Source organism: Pimephales promelas, chromosome 22 (genome assembly GCF_988280905.1).
Source record: "Pimephales promelas chromosome 22, fPimPro1.hap1.1, whole genome shotgun sequence".
Lineage (NCBI taxonomy): Eukaryota > Metazoa > Chordata > Actinopteri > Cypriniformes > Leuciscidae > Pimephales > Pimephales promelas.
The window spans coordinates 18,915,855-18,929,747 of record NC_142790.1 but is presented as its reverse complement, the minus strand read 5'-3'; the positions used below and the strand labels follow the sequence as shown (position 1 = coordinate 18,929,747).

The 13,893-nt window shown below is 41.2% G+C and overlaps 1 protein-coding gene across 2 annotated transcripts; it reads left to right on the top strand.

Annotated features, from left to right (window-relative positions):
* The first annotated feature begins 87 nt into the window (after positions 1–87).
* On the top strand, positions 88–12,761 carry csrnp1b (cysteine and serine rich nuclear protein 1b). 2 transcript variants are annotated; one of them, XM_039666930.2, is made up of 5 exons: positions 88–249; positions 7,306–7,508; positions 9,867–10,126; positions 10,218–10,514; positions 11,145–12,761. In XM_039666930.2, the coding sequence occupies exons 2-5, from the start codon at positions 7,325–7,327 to the stop codon at positions 12,105–12,107; spliced, it is 1,704 nt and encodes a 567-aa protein (XP_039522864.2). In that variant the 5' UTR covers positions 88–249; positions 7,306–7,324; the 3' UTR covers positions 12,108–12,761. The 2 variants fall into 2 exon arrangements, with proteins under 2 accessions (XP_039522864.2, XP_088981575.1); XM_089125449.1 differs by lacking the exon at positions 88–249 and adding an exon at positions 1,452–1,471.
* Positions 12,762–13,893: the final 1,132 nt, after the last annotated feature.

The following is a 13,893-nucleotide window of genomic DNA, read 5'->3' as shown; positions in this document are numbered from 1 at the left end:
TCACCGCCTGCGTCACACGCCAGGAGGGAGTTTTCCACTGACGAAAAGACTGCGCTGCTCAGCGTCTGCCTCAGACAAGAGGAACAGCTTCAGCTGCTGCTTCAGTACGCCGAGCGCACAATAGCCACACGAACACAACGGGATCTATACTCGCTCGATAAACGCTCGGACGTGGCACTTGGATTATTACCGCTTCATATTTTTCTGTATTGTGGTATAGCCTACTAATGCTGATCGGACACCTTATTGGTAAGTAGCGGAGGTCCGCGCTGTTACTATACACTGCACTTGTAATGTGTCTAATAGGCAAAGCTCGGTGCTGGAGTCCAGCCAGATAGTTTCAATGTTCTTTTGTCGGCCGGCGTAAACAGATAAAATGTGTTGTGTAACTATTTCAAGTAGAAGGGGAAATTGATGTATGGTACCATGACATGGAACAAACTAACTTAACTTTACAAAATTTACCATTTTCTGGCGTTTTCAATGTTAATTAATGTATAGTCTACGTTCTATTTCACTAATAAACTCATACACGATTTATTATTTAAACCCTGATGCTTAAGTGTTGGCTGTGTTTAATGTGTATTGTTTGGAGTAGGCTAAATATAAGCGTTTTCTCTGTCAGATTTTAAATGGCTGGGTTTGATTAATAAATAACTCTCATAAGCAGCTGTTGGAGATTCTGATCGGACCCATTGGCAGAATTCCAGCATAGTGGACCGTGTGTGTGTGTGTGTGTATCCGATAAGCCGTAATTGCTGGTTTGGGTCTGTGTTCATGTGTTGAGTGCATTCCCCGTTCACGTTTGTAGTGCTGGTGTGTCTTCTGAAGCGCGAGCGACTCCTTAAGGTGCCACACCGCATCATTTCAATAGTGTGCCTGCAGAATCAGATCTGCGCTCAGCCTCATATGCTCTTCCAGTCCTCCGTGACGTCACCGGGGGTGCATGCGAGGCTGAATTCTGGGAGGGAGGGAGACCTTACTAGATCCGATCCAAACTTCAGTTTGTTGACCAATGTTTATGTAATATTTGTTTTTTTTTAATCACTTTTAGCAAACATCAATATACACAAATGTAAATAATCATTTTACACATATTCTGTCACTGTTAAAAGCAATAAATCTGTCCCCTGGTTGTTTTGTTACTTAAATAATTGATTATTAGCCTAATAGCATATGACAGAAGCTAAAAAAGTTCTCCAGACGCTTTTCATTATTTCGCTGATTGCTGTGATTGACATCAGTCAATCACGAGAGAAGAGGTAACAATCACTGACACGTTGTGCACGGCGTGATTGGAATAACTGACTGCAATTAAATGTTCTCATTTCACACGGGTTTGTTAGTTGCTAACTTGTTACATAGTTTGTTATTTGCATTGGATTCTTTTGTGAGAGAGACTAATTCACAGTTCCTGTCTGTAAGCAGGTTGAATGTATGAAAAGGGACGTTATTGCATTCACGTGAGCTCGTATGTAAACTTTAATCCAAGTGTTTCGGAATATTGGTATTACTTGTTATTATCTTCTTTGTGTTTTTGTGCCTGTTTCGTTTGAGGCTGTTTATGTTGAGCGAGTCGCGTGACTTTGTTTGATATATTTCACATGCTCACGTTTATTCTTTAATTGACCAAAGTACGGTTTTTTTTATTGTGTTTTATGTCTTGTTTGTATCTCGAGGTGGTCAACTGTTCACGTGAGTTGTTTTTAATTGGAGTTAGTGCACGCTAAACTGATCAAATAGGACCCATAAAAGATAAGCATTATTTATACTTCTGGGTTGATGAGATGTGAACTTGCACGTGTGCATGGTCTGGGAAATCAGCCCTTGTCTGGGTAGTTTCCTTGCCTTTTTTCATACGAGTCTTTACATACACACTTTTTTAAGCGATATGATGTAGGCATCATTACAAATGTAGGCTATATTAGCCTACAACATGTCATCTTTTTTTATTAAGCTCACAGACTGGTGTTCCTATTTGGGCTATAGTTCAATGTGTGGCTTTTGTGCACTGGTATTGGGGGAGGTGGTGGTCCTGATGTCTCAAAAACAGAGAAGCAGAGGGATCCCATCTGTTTTGTCACTCTCCAGCATTCCTCCCAGCTTGTGAGGTACCAGTGTGCGACCCAGACATGAGCCGCTGACCCCCGAGCTCCTCCACCCTAGACACGCATGCTCTCCCTTGAGAGACTGGTAAAGATGGCTGATATTTGTTTAGCCACCATTAAGTTATTCATGCTGATGACTTCTCAGGGAAGCTACACTTTGCACACTGTGTTGGAAGTTTGAATTTCGGATATTGATGCAAATTGTTCCCTGTTCAATGGAAATATCTCCTTTCAGTTTTGGCAATTTCCGGAGCAGTCATATTTTCCACTTGTTGACTTAAAACGTGAGGAAAGATTCGCTCAGAACTGTTAAATAACTTTCAGAGGGTGTTTTGAGATGTCTTATTTTGTTATTCCTCTTAATAATCTCAGGGAGGTCAGGGAGTTTTAGATGACACCAACCCCCAAATATGATCATACTCATGTGAGGAAACCCATTCTAAAACTGAAAAGGCTGCGATATATGTTCATGTCTAAAGACTGTGAAAAAGTAGTTTAAATATAAATTAGCATTTAAAAAAAAAAACTTTTTTTTTTAAACTAAACTAGATGTATTTAAATCTTATTTTAATAATTGTAATAATTTTAATCAGGTATATTTGTTTAGTTTCTTTTTTCAAACATTTATTTTTACTTAATTTTTTTTTTTCGCCAAACCTTTCACGGACCCCAGTTTGAAAACCACACGGGAATTTTTGTAGTTATTTAGATACTAAATATAACTTTGGATATCAGTAAACTTGTAATCTGCAGCACAACATGTGATGTTTTATGAATCTTGTTTTCTCTGCATACTTCAAATTTTGGTAAAAGTGTGAGGCCATACAGCTATACTTCAACAAATCTTCTTCTCCACCATAATAACATTGATCACTTGTGATGCCCCATCAGGTGTTTTATAGATGTTTTTGTCTGTGAGGTGATTCCTCTAGGGCAATAGTGGTCTCGACTACAGACACATCTGGGATAGATAGAATGTGTCGCCGACGCTGTGCCAGATGAGAATTCCTGTGGGCTGGAGACATTGCATTATTTATATGTTTAAAGTTCTCGCCCGCTACCCTCCTCCCACATCGGTGAACACTCCTATTTGGGATGAATGTGTACTCTGCATGGGTTGAAGCTCAGGAACAGAATGTCTCTGGCGTAGTTGAACATCTAGTGATCGGGACAGCACACGGCTCCCTCCTGCCCCTGAGTGCAGTTCTTCGGAGCTGGCCAGCAGGGGGTGACGTTTTTTTTTATTTTGGTGAAATTGTGGAACCTGTTTTTGATTCTATTTATCTTGCAGGTGATTTTAGCAGCCACACTTTTGTATATTTTTAGATATTTTAAATGAGGTACATGCTGCTCATTACGTTATCTGGATGGAAGCCGTGAGCTGCAGGGGCAGGCGACTCTCTGGCATAAGGTGATGGGATTCTAACCGTGTGCTGTTCAGACAGGCTGCTTTACAGTGTTGGCTCTTTTTAAGTGTATTTGGAAGCAGGGCGTTGAGTTAAATAAGTATTTTTTTTAATAGAAGCTTTTTTTTGTTTAACTCACGCTATACGTTAAACTGCAGTGAGCCCGCAGGCAGCAGATAAAGATTCAGTTTCAGCAATCAGCTGCTTTTGTGGCCATTCTCGCTTTCTGTGCGAGATTTATATTTGCCGTCCTTGGTGACAACAGCATTGAGAATTCCTCATCAGTGCACTGCCTTTATTGGAATGGCAGTCCTGCATAATTTATGCTCCAGTGCGAACGTCTCACCTGCTCTGGAAGTCTGGGATACCTCGGCGGTGACAGCTTTTGCTTGGATGTGAAATCCAGACCTGCTCTGTGGCGGATTTATGGGTGGATGGTGCGTTTTGACTTCTCGTTTTTAACTTGCGAAGACTCTCGCTCGTATTTCTAGTCCGCTGATGTTGGAGTGCAACAGGACAAGCTCCAGATTGACCTACAGCTGAGGCCCCCGCATCCCCTCCTCTCTTGTAAGTGGGATTAGCTCGTCTTCATTGTTTCTGCCCGTTAAGCAAGATTAACAAATCAATGTGTCAGGTTTCAAGCAGGCAGTCAGGAGACAATGACCCACTTCTAACACCCAGGTTTTGCACTCTCTCCCCCTCTTTCTCCATCTCTCCTGTGCCGTCCTCCCCCTCTCCTCCCTGTCCTTCATTAAAACTCCTCTGCTTGGTAGGCATTCATGTCGTCCTCAGGGAATTCTCTCTTTTTCTCTGGCAAATGAGTAGAAGAGTAGTGATGATGGTTGAATGTGAAGGGAAACGTGTCTGAGACTCTGATAAGAACGAGGGTGTGGTGAGCACCAGATACCGTGTTCAGGTGGTTTCTTGTACTAAACGTGAGTGGATTGCATCTAGAGTCAATTTACTAGTCAAATTAGCAGATGAGGATGAATTCTTCATTGTTTTGCAGTCTTCTCCACTTGAGTGGCGAGAATCAAGCGTCAAGTTCTCTGCGATTTATATATAAAAACGAAAAGATTTTCCTGCCAAGGTTTGTGCAGGTTTCAAATCAAGACGTAGCATGTAAGGGTTCACGCTCCCTGCATGTGCTGGCTCTGTTTACATGCAAATGAGGACAGATCTGGACACATACACCGTTCGCGATAAAAATAAAATATGCCCTTAGCCTGTACTACCGTTCTCAGACAAGTCAGCTGTTAGCGATGTCATTTGTCCATTTAAAACCTTTGTCCGAGTATTAACGTGCCACAAACTATTGCATAACTTTCCAACTGTTTGGATTCAAGGTTCAAGCATTGTTTGCTTTCAGCCGGTGTCGCACGAGCAGATAAGTTTGACTCATGGAAGATATTGTACGGTTCAGATGCAGATAAGTCTCACCTTGTGCTTCCTGGCAGTGACATTTGGCAGCCGAGGAGACGCGGCTGAATGTGCAGACGGCACAGACTCACCCCCGACGTCTGGCACATTCACGATGGCAGCACTAATGTGTGAAGCGCACATGATGCACAGAGAGAGAGAAGTTCGGTGGGAAACCTGTGGGAAAACAAAGTCTACACAGTCTTGTCTGAAGAATAGGATAAAAATCTACACTTTCTGTGCTTCATATAAATTAAAAATGAAACGCTTAAAACTAAAATCAATTTAATACTGCAAATGCAATTGAGTTCATTTAGGCTTCACATCATTGTGTAAAAAAAATGCATTTCTCAATTTGCTAAAGACTTATCTGTGTTAAATTAGTGTTAATAAATAACTTAAAATGAGAGTTAGATGATGGCAAAGGTAATCTAAATGTAAAAATAGTGGAAATTAGCATGCACAATAACTGTCAATATTAAATGCGCGCATGTAGGGTTAGATTGTAAGTAAAATTAAGTTAAAAGTCCATCATAATTAGAAAATATCTAATTTTGGTTACATTGTGCATCCCGAGGGAAAATTAACCAAATAAAACAGCATTAGTCAATGTATTGTTACACAAATGCATCGTTGACTGCAACCACTTTAAAGTCAAAATGATTATTAGACAAATAGCAGACTACTATTGAGTCATATTGTGTTAGTCACACTCTGTATGGCAGAAATGAATAAGTGTCAGTTGGCTCGATGACACACCATAGACCAACATCATGAGCTGTGTAATCTGCCAGTCACGACCGTCTGTCACTTTTTCTCTGAAGTGGCTGACTTGCTGGGAACAAGCCTTATTATGAAACACTTATTTACTGCCTCACTTCTATGGGGAAAAATGGCCATGTTTTAGTGTGGTTATCAAAGGATATAACTCCAGAACTGACTTAAGATGACTGGCTATCACAATTTGAATATTTTTTATTTATTTTTTTCTTCCGCTCAGCTCAAGCAGCAGTAAAAGCAAACGCTAAATCAAACCTTTTCCTACCCACTTCCTTCCTTCCATTCTGCCTGTTTCAGCACGAATGTGTCTGAGCTGTGGAGTGCAGCGAGAGGCCGAGCCTGAGGTGAACTGGCTCACCGAGGTTTATCTCAGGGCGGAGAAACAAACGAGTCCATAGCCTCCAGTATCAAATTATGGTTTTGTGTAAACGGCGCTGCACTGCACCAGCTCTGACCCTTAAAAGCTGATGGGCACCGGCTAGACTCTTCCTGCCAAAGGATTGATTGCTTTTATTGCCCAATAAGCAACCTCTCCACGGGAGCAGCGACAAATGCAGCCTAGTCTTACATAAACACGTTTACTGTGCCAAGCTGTACACACATTTACTACGGAGTCTCATAAAATGCATTTAGCAGCTGTGTAAAGTGTAATTGCCGCTACTGGCTCAGTGATGTGTGCTTTTTGAGAGGGGTAACCGAAATTTACCCTCCTCACTAATGTGGCTATGTAATCAACCCCCGTCCTAATCAATGTATTTGTCTATGCGATTGTATTTGGAAGTGGGTGAAGGGTCTGGTAATTGTTGACTTGCGCTGGAGGGACGTGATTGATTACTTCCTGTTTTCCTGGCCGCTCAGAGGCAGCATAAAGCGCCGTCAGCTGCTTGTTTGGAGTGTAATGCTCATAGCCTGTATTTAAAAACCTCACTGGACGTTTAACTGCTATTAGGACAATATGAACACTACACTGGCTGATAACATCTAAGCACTTCTTGCGATATCGATGCAATTAATAGCAAACCAAATTAGCTGGAAGCCAGATTGCTTGAAATTGCAACTTTAATGTTTGCCCCTTTGGTTACGTCTGCACTAATACTCTAGAAATTGCATTTTTTTTTTCTCTGGATTTTGGCCTGTGGACTGTGAAGTATTTTTGAAGTAACGATGACACGTTTAGTCATGTGACATACTTTACCAGTATGTGATTTTCACTTTCACATTGTTACTTAAGATAAATGCTACTTTGTACAATCTTTATTTGACATTCTTGCAAAGATGAGAGCATTTATTTGCAAGAACATGAGGGCAATTGATTTTTAAACCAAACATGAAATTGAACAAGCGATTGAGTGTGACACGGATGCACCAGTAAATTGTGAGATATTTTGCTAATAAAATGATCGTGCCATAAGAATAGTGTGAGAACTTTGTCCGGTCTCTTGGCATCATCTTGGTGAGCTTTTATTAGGTCAAACTTTGAATGTTTTGGAATATGCTAGTGTGAATGGAGTTAATTTTTAAATGAAAACACCATTTTTAAATTAGTGTCGACGCATCCCTCCTATAATGCTTTTGTCTTATGTTTCCCACAGATCACCAAACGCTAGCGCCATGAGCGGGGTTCTCAAGAGGAAGTACGAGGAGGTAGAGGAGGACCCATGCTACTCTTCCTCCTCCCCTTCCTCTCTCTCCTCCTCCGCCTACTCCGAATGGGACTCGGATGGGGAGAGCTGCTACTCCGACACCCTGGATTCGACCCCCAGCAACCCCAGCTCCCCTGCAACGTCCTTAAACAGTGAGTTTCCCCTTGATCGAATCATCTATTCTCTGATTAGGTTGGATGGTCAAACTTCCATTTCCTTGGCTATTTATTCATGCATAAGGTCTGCAGGGCTTATCTCAGCCATTCTGTGTCCTACCTGATAAGGTGTTATTGAGATACAGGATTAATTGCATGGATGCAGCTAATTAGTTTTTGATGCATGCCACATTCACCTGGTCACCTCCTGCAGGCCGTTCATCCAGGTTTTTGGGGTGAGTCAGGGAAGGGAAAGCAAACAGTTGTGAGTTTCCCAGGATGGCTGGGCAGGAAGCCAGAGAGTGTGCCATGTGACGGAGGCAGAATGAACGCAAAGCTTTGTCTGAGCACCGGGCACGAACCCAGAACAGGTGCTGAGAAAGACCGAAGGGGCACGGAGCAGGAAGACAGGCATGAAGAGAAGAGGAAGGGAAACGATATGGCTGTCTGCTTGTGTTTATGAAACAAAGTCAGAGAATAGAGCTCAGTCAGGTTAGACGGCATATTTAATTTAATGTGAATTGAAACCAAGCCACGAGCGGCAGACATAAAATAGCGTTCAAATGGAGAGCAAGATTTTTGTTTTTGTACTGCAAGGCTGCAATTATTTGTTAAAAATACAGTAAAAACAGTAGTAATGTGAAATTTTGTTAATTCAAATTATTATTAAAATTATGTTTTAATATATATTTTAAAATGTAAATTATTACTTGATTTTTCAGCATCATTATTCAGTGTCACATCCTTCAGAAATCATTCTAATATGTTGAATTGGTGCTTTTAAAGATTTTTTTTTTTTCATCATCAATGCTCAAAGCAGTTTTGGTGTGATGAATATATAGTTGAGAAGAACAGAAAAAATATCTCACTAACCCTAAACTTTTGAACAGTAGTGTACAGTCTGTTCAGTAGCTTGTGTGTGATTAATATATTCACAATCCATGTTTTTTTGGATGCGTTTTTAGAGTTGCATAATGATTGGCACCAACACACTTAACAGTACAAACCACTGAACGCTCTTGACTATTCCTCACCGCCTACTTTTCATTCACTTAAAATAAAACATGCCGTCTACCCTGACTAACATCCATATATTATCAATTTCAACATATTAGATCTGGTGATTAGTCTTGATCTAGGAGCTTGTTTACTCTAATTCATTACATCACCAATATCAATTGGATAATGCATAAAGCTGCTCTGTTCTTTAAACATGTCATTGTGTTTCTGAGGTGCTGCCACCTACCAGGTTCATGTGAGACCACACTGTACTTTTAGACTTGTCCATCAGATCTTTTTTGTTAGATGAGCAAAACATATTTGCACAGGCTTCTAGATAGGCTTGTGTGAGTTTGAGTTCCCACCACTGCAAGTCTAATATAAACCAGCTGTGGGGGACAGTGAGATCCATCCCCTCCATTCCCTTCAGATAACAATCAGTCAGCTTCTGGCCCCGAGGGAAAACGAGCTTCTCTTTCACAGAGTGTAACAGTTCGACATTAAATATTCTTGTGCAAAGGATATGGAATTTACAATTTAAACAATATGGTGTTCTTGTTTCAAGAGGAAATCCTTCCCTTTGAAATGCTTCGACCACTGACATTGACTGATTTTCGACTGGTTGTAGGAATAATTAGCAAGGAAAGTGTGGACAGATGGCCTGTCTTATATAAAGATGGAGTGTATTTTATTAAAAAGCAAGTGTCTTGAGTACCCTCTCCACTTCCAGAAACCTCAAACCTCCAGATTATCCAGCCACTGGGTTGTGATTTTGGACGCTTTGCTCCTCCTGAACATTTCAGCGCCAAGGGGAAATTCCTGGGTGGATTGTTTGTCAGACACAGTTGTCTTTGCATGTGACTGGATTAGATCGAAAACTATTGGCACATCTGTTCTGTTGTTGATTGGTGAAACGTATATATGACAAATTCTGCGTATTATTATTATTATTATTCTTTTTTTTTTTTTTTGGTAAAGAGAAATAATTGTAGCTCTGGCATTTGCAATATGCTGATTTGCTTGGTGTGGACTGCCATCTAGTGGTGATGTAGTACACTCGCAACAATAATGTTAATGTGATCTTGATGTTTACACAAGAGACTCCAAGTCTTCCCATTAGGCTTGGCACACTTCCTACTCAAATACTCCCCAATGAGACACTGGGAACAGAACTTTCATTTTTTTCCACCACTGTCTCAGCCATGTGCTCTTAATTTTCATTTAAGGAATTCCAAGCATAAATTCCTGTGAATGTTTCACCCGCTGTTTTCCACTTAATGTTTTCTTTTCTAGTCCACCACAAGCTGGAACATTTTATATATATCCTCTCTTTCTTTCTGTCCTTCTTTTTTCCAGCCACATCTATCCTGAAGAAAGCCAAGCGCACACGGCGAGGCAACGTCCAGTTTGACCAGGTTACGGTGTTCTTCTTCCCTCGCTGCCAGGGCTTCACCAGCGTGCCCAGCCGGGGAGGTTGCACCCTTGGCATGGTGCAGAGACACAGCGCACAGCGCCGCTACACGTTAGCCGAGTTTGCCATAGCACAGCGCCACCTACGGAAAGAGAAACTCAAAAACCGAATGAGGGAGGAGAAACTGGAAGCTCTTAAGCTAAAGGTAACTTTTTTTTCCCCACATTAAGGTCAAACAAGCAGTATTTAAATCCAAACATCATCATAATCATGTAAATATGTTTTTCCTGTTGCAGCTTACCAAAAATGGTACCCAAGTGTCCGAAGAGGCTGAAAGGTTGACTGTCGATGACATCCCTGAGGATGAAATCGACCTCAGCGGAGTGAATTTGGATGATGGCTCCTTCCTGCATCCTTACCCATCTAAGAGAAGGCACGCCATCCTCAAAGCCGCCGGCGTGAAAAAAATCGATAAAGAGGAGAAGCGTCAACTGCATGAGCTGCGTACATCGAGAGAAGACTGCGGATGTGACTGCCAAGGCTTCTGCGAGCCGGAGAGCTGCAGCTGTAGTTTGGCTGGGATCAAATGTCAGGTGAGCGCTTGAGTCCTGACAGACTTCCTTGAGACTCTCCTAATCCTTCAGACATTTCTGAAGGATTACATGACTGAAGACTGGACTAATGGCTGATGAAAATTCAGCCATCACAGAAACGTGACTTTTTAATATATATTACAATAGTGAATTTATTGGTAACGCTTCCTTTTAAAGTCCAGTTACCCATGTAAATACTATGTACTTATTTTAGTACCTACAATTACTGGGTAATAACTAGTACTAACCCTGAACCTACCCCTATTCCATGTACTTGCCTTATATTAGCTGGTAAGTACACTGTAAGTACTGTACTGTAAAAGGAAGCGTCACCAAGTTATTTTAAATGGTAAAATTTCACAATATTACTGTTTTCACTGTATTTTTGTTCAAATAAATGCAGCCATTTGAGGGACTTCTTTTGAAAATATTATAAAATCTTCCCAACCTCAAACTTTTGAATGGTAGTGCATGTAATATTTAATAGTTTAAAAAAAAAATGAATAGTCGATTTAAAAATGTACTTGATATGTTATAAAAGTTAAACTGGTTTATAACGTTGTGTAGTTGTATTATAAAATATAATTTATATATTCCTTAATATTAATGTAACGTTTCCTGGCTTTACAGATGGACCACTCGTCCTTTCCATGCGGCTGCACTAAAGACGGCTGTGGAAACACGCAGGGCCGCATCGAGTTCAACTCCAGCCGAGTTCAGACCCACTACATCCACACCATCATGAAGCTGGAGCTGGAGAAGCGTTTGGAGGAGCACACGCCGGAGAGCGAGTCGCCGTCTGAGAAACAGCCAGACTGCAATTCCCCGAGCCATCCAGCAGAGGGCAGCACCACGCCAGAGGCGCCCACATTTCACTTCAGCTCGGAGCTAGTGGCTGCGGGAGAGAACAGCTGCAGCAGCGACATGACCGATTCATCTAGCTCTTCAGGGCAGAGCGACGACTCCGAATCCACCGGGAACGCACAGAGCGAGCAGTCGCCTCTAGACGTCGACGAAAATGGACTTACGAGAATCCTAAGCTTTAGTGACGCGGACAATGAGGACTGTTCTGTCAGGGAGCGCAACCACAACTGCGACTACCAGCAGAAAAAGAGCGAGGCGATGGGCTACGGCATCTTCAGCGCGGCGGACGACAAGCTCAGCACGTCGCAAACGGACAACAGCCGCACGGCCATGTCTGAGCTCTTAGACGAGAACGCAAATCAAGGTATCGCTCTATTTCACAATGGCTCTGTTCCTCACACGCCCTCGCCATCCATCGATCACTCCGCCAGCTACATGGACCTGAGCCTGTCGTCCGAGTCGGACCTGGAGTTCTTCGACGGCTTTCCTTGTCTGGGACCGAGCTCGCTGTACAACTCCCTGAAGGAGTACGAGCACATGGACAACTTCTTTCAGTTCCAGTTGCCTACTTACCCTAGCCTTCCGCAGGCAGCCGACCCGGGAACTTGTCTCCTGGAGTCTCTGATCGGCTTGTCAGATTCTGTCCCAGAACCTCCGGCCACCTTCACGGACAATCAAATGCTAGAAGACGCCATGAAGCTGTCGGTAATGGAGTCTGTAAAAGTCTAACGGGGGCTCTTGTAAGATCACTGTACAAATGAACTATGGGATTGTAAATGAATGCCATTTTTGTTTTGTTTTTCTTTATTTTATGAATCCCAGGATATCAATATTTGCATTATCTGCCTTTATGATGTTAGCGAAGCATTAAGTTATTATAACAATCTTTATTATCATTATTGCCATCACAGTGGCAGCTAACATTTCAGTTCAAAAACAAGTCTGGCCGACTGATTTTTTTGAATACTTGTACAAATGTCCAGGAAGGTGAAGAACTTCTCACCCACATTGGTGGTATTAGCATCAACATTTACCATTATGATTATTATTATTGCTAAGGTTATTTATATGAAATGAGAAGGGGCACCAATGGGAGTCATAATGCTGATTATGTATCTCAGGGACTTTTTCTAGCTTTCAGAAGCAATGCATTTTGACCATCGCTGTTGTTATTTGGCATTTTTTTTCTGAGAATTTCCACCTAACAAACAGCATTTAAACGGCCTCTTTTGGAGGGCCGTCGCTTTTTCGACTTGAGATGGTGGTCTGTACCTTTGTTTGCAAAGCTAGAGGAAGGACTCCTGTTCCACAAAACGGTACACAAATCCCCCAGAGGCTCCTCAGTTAGCACTTTATCTGTGAAAAAAAAAAAAAAAGAACCAATCAGAGAGCAGATGGGTCGGTCTCACGCCTGCCCCGCTGTCTCTGAGTCTAAGATTGTTTTCATGCCATTTTATGGTGTTGGATCATCAGCACAAGGTGGAGAAAAGTGAGCGATTTCCTTTTAATTTATTTTATACGCCGCAGATATCGCATGATATCTGTTGACCATTATTTCGAATGGCTTTTTATTTATTCTTACCGAGTTATTTATTTAGTTTTTCTCCGAATGCCAGCTAAATATTATCTGAGCCACACTGTGCTCTGGAGAAGTGGAAATAATGCAACTTGTTCACGTTTCCCACCTACATTAACCTGTGTGAAGCACATCTTTATGTTTCAGCTGTGGAGGAAGGGCACCAACTGCAAAGTATTTAATAATCTATTCTATTACTATGAAGTAACACTTTCAGTTAAATTATTTCACCTTTAGCATTTCAGCATTAGGACTATTTAGTATTTATTCATGGTTTGGGCAATAAAGAGAACAATGTATTTAACAAAAGAAAGGTTTAGTGTTTGTGCCTGTTAACACGAGGAGCCGCTGTTTCATGTCTAATGAACTTATATTATATATAACCTACCTATTGATTAAAAATCAGATTTTCCGGCCTGTAATGTGACCGCCGATAACGTTGCCTATTATATAGAGAATTAACATTTTGTAACTATGTAGATTTCAGAGAATTCTAATCTGTTTATTGACAAATTATTTTATTAAGAAATGAAATCCACATTGTTCTTCAAATATTGAAACATTTGTAATATATAAATAGAGCTAAATCTATGCTTGAAAAAAAACAACAACGAAGTATTCTGGACAGGCATAAAGTAGGTGTTTACTCCGATGTAACTACCTAAACTAATTTACCAAGCTCCATTTGATTGTACTCTGACGGTTTGGTTGAACCCAAACGACAACACTAATTGTGGGTATAAATTTAGTAGTTTCAAAAATGTTTTGTTGATAAAACCTGCATATATTATGCACTATCATATTATGCAAATTTGTGTTGCCCATATCGTTTCCACTTCACAGTGAAGACGTTTAAGTTTGTATGTTTCTGAATGAGCGTTGAGGAAATGAATTGATGTACATATCTGACCATCTAGATTTCAAACTGTCGGCACATCA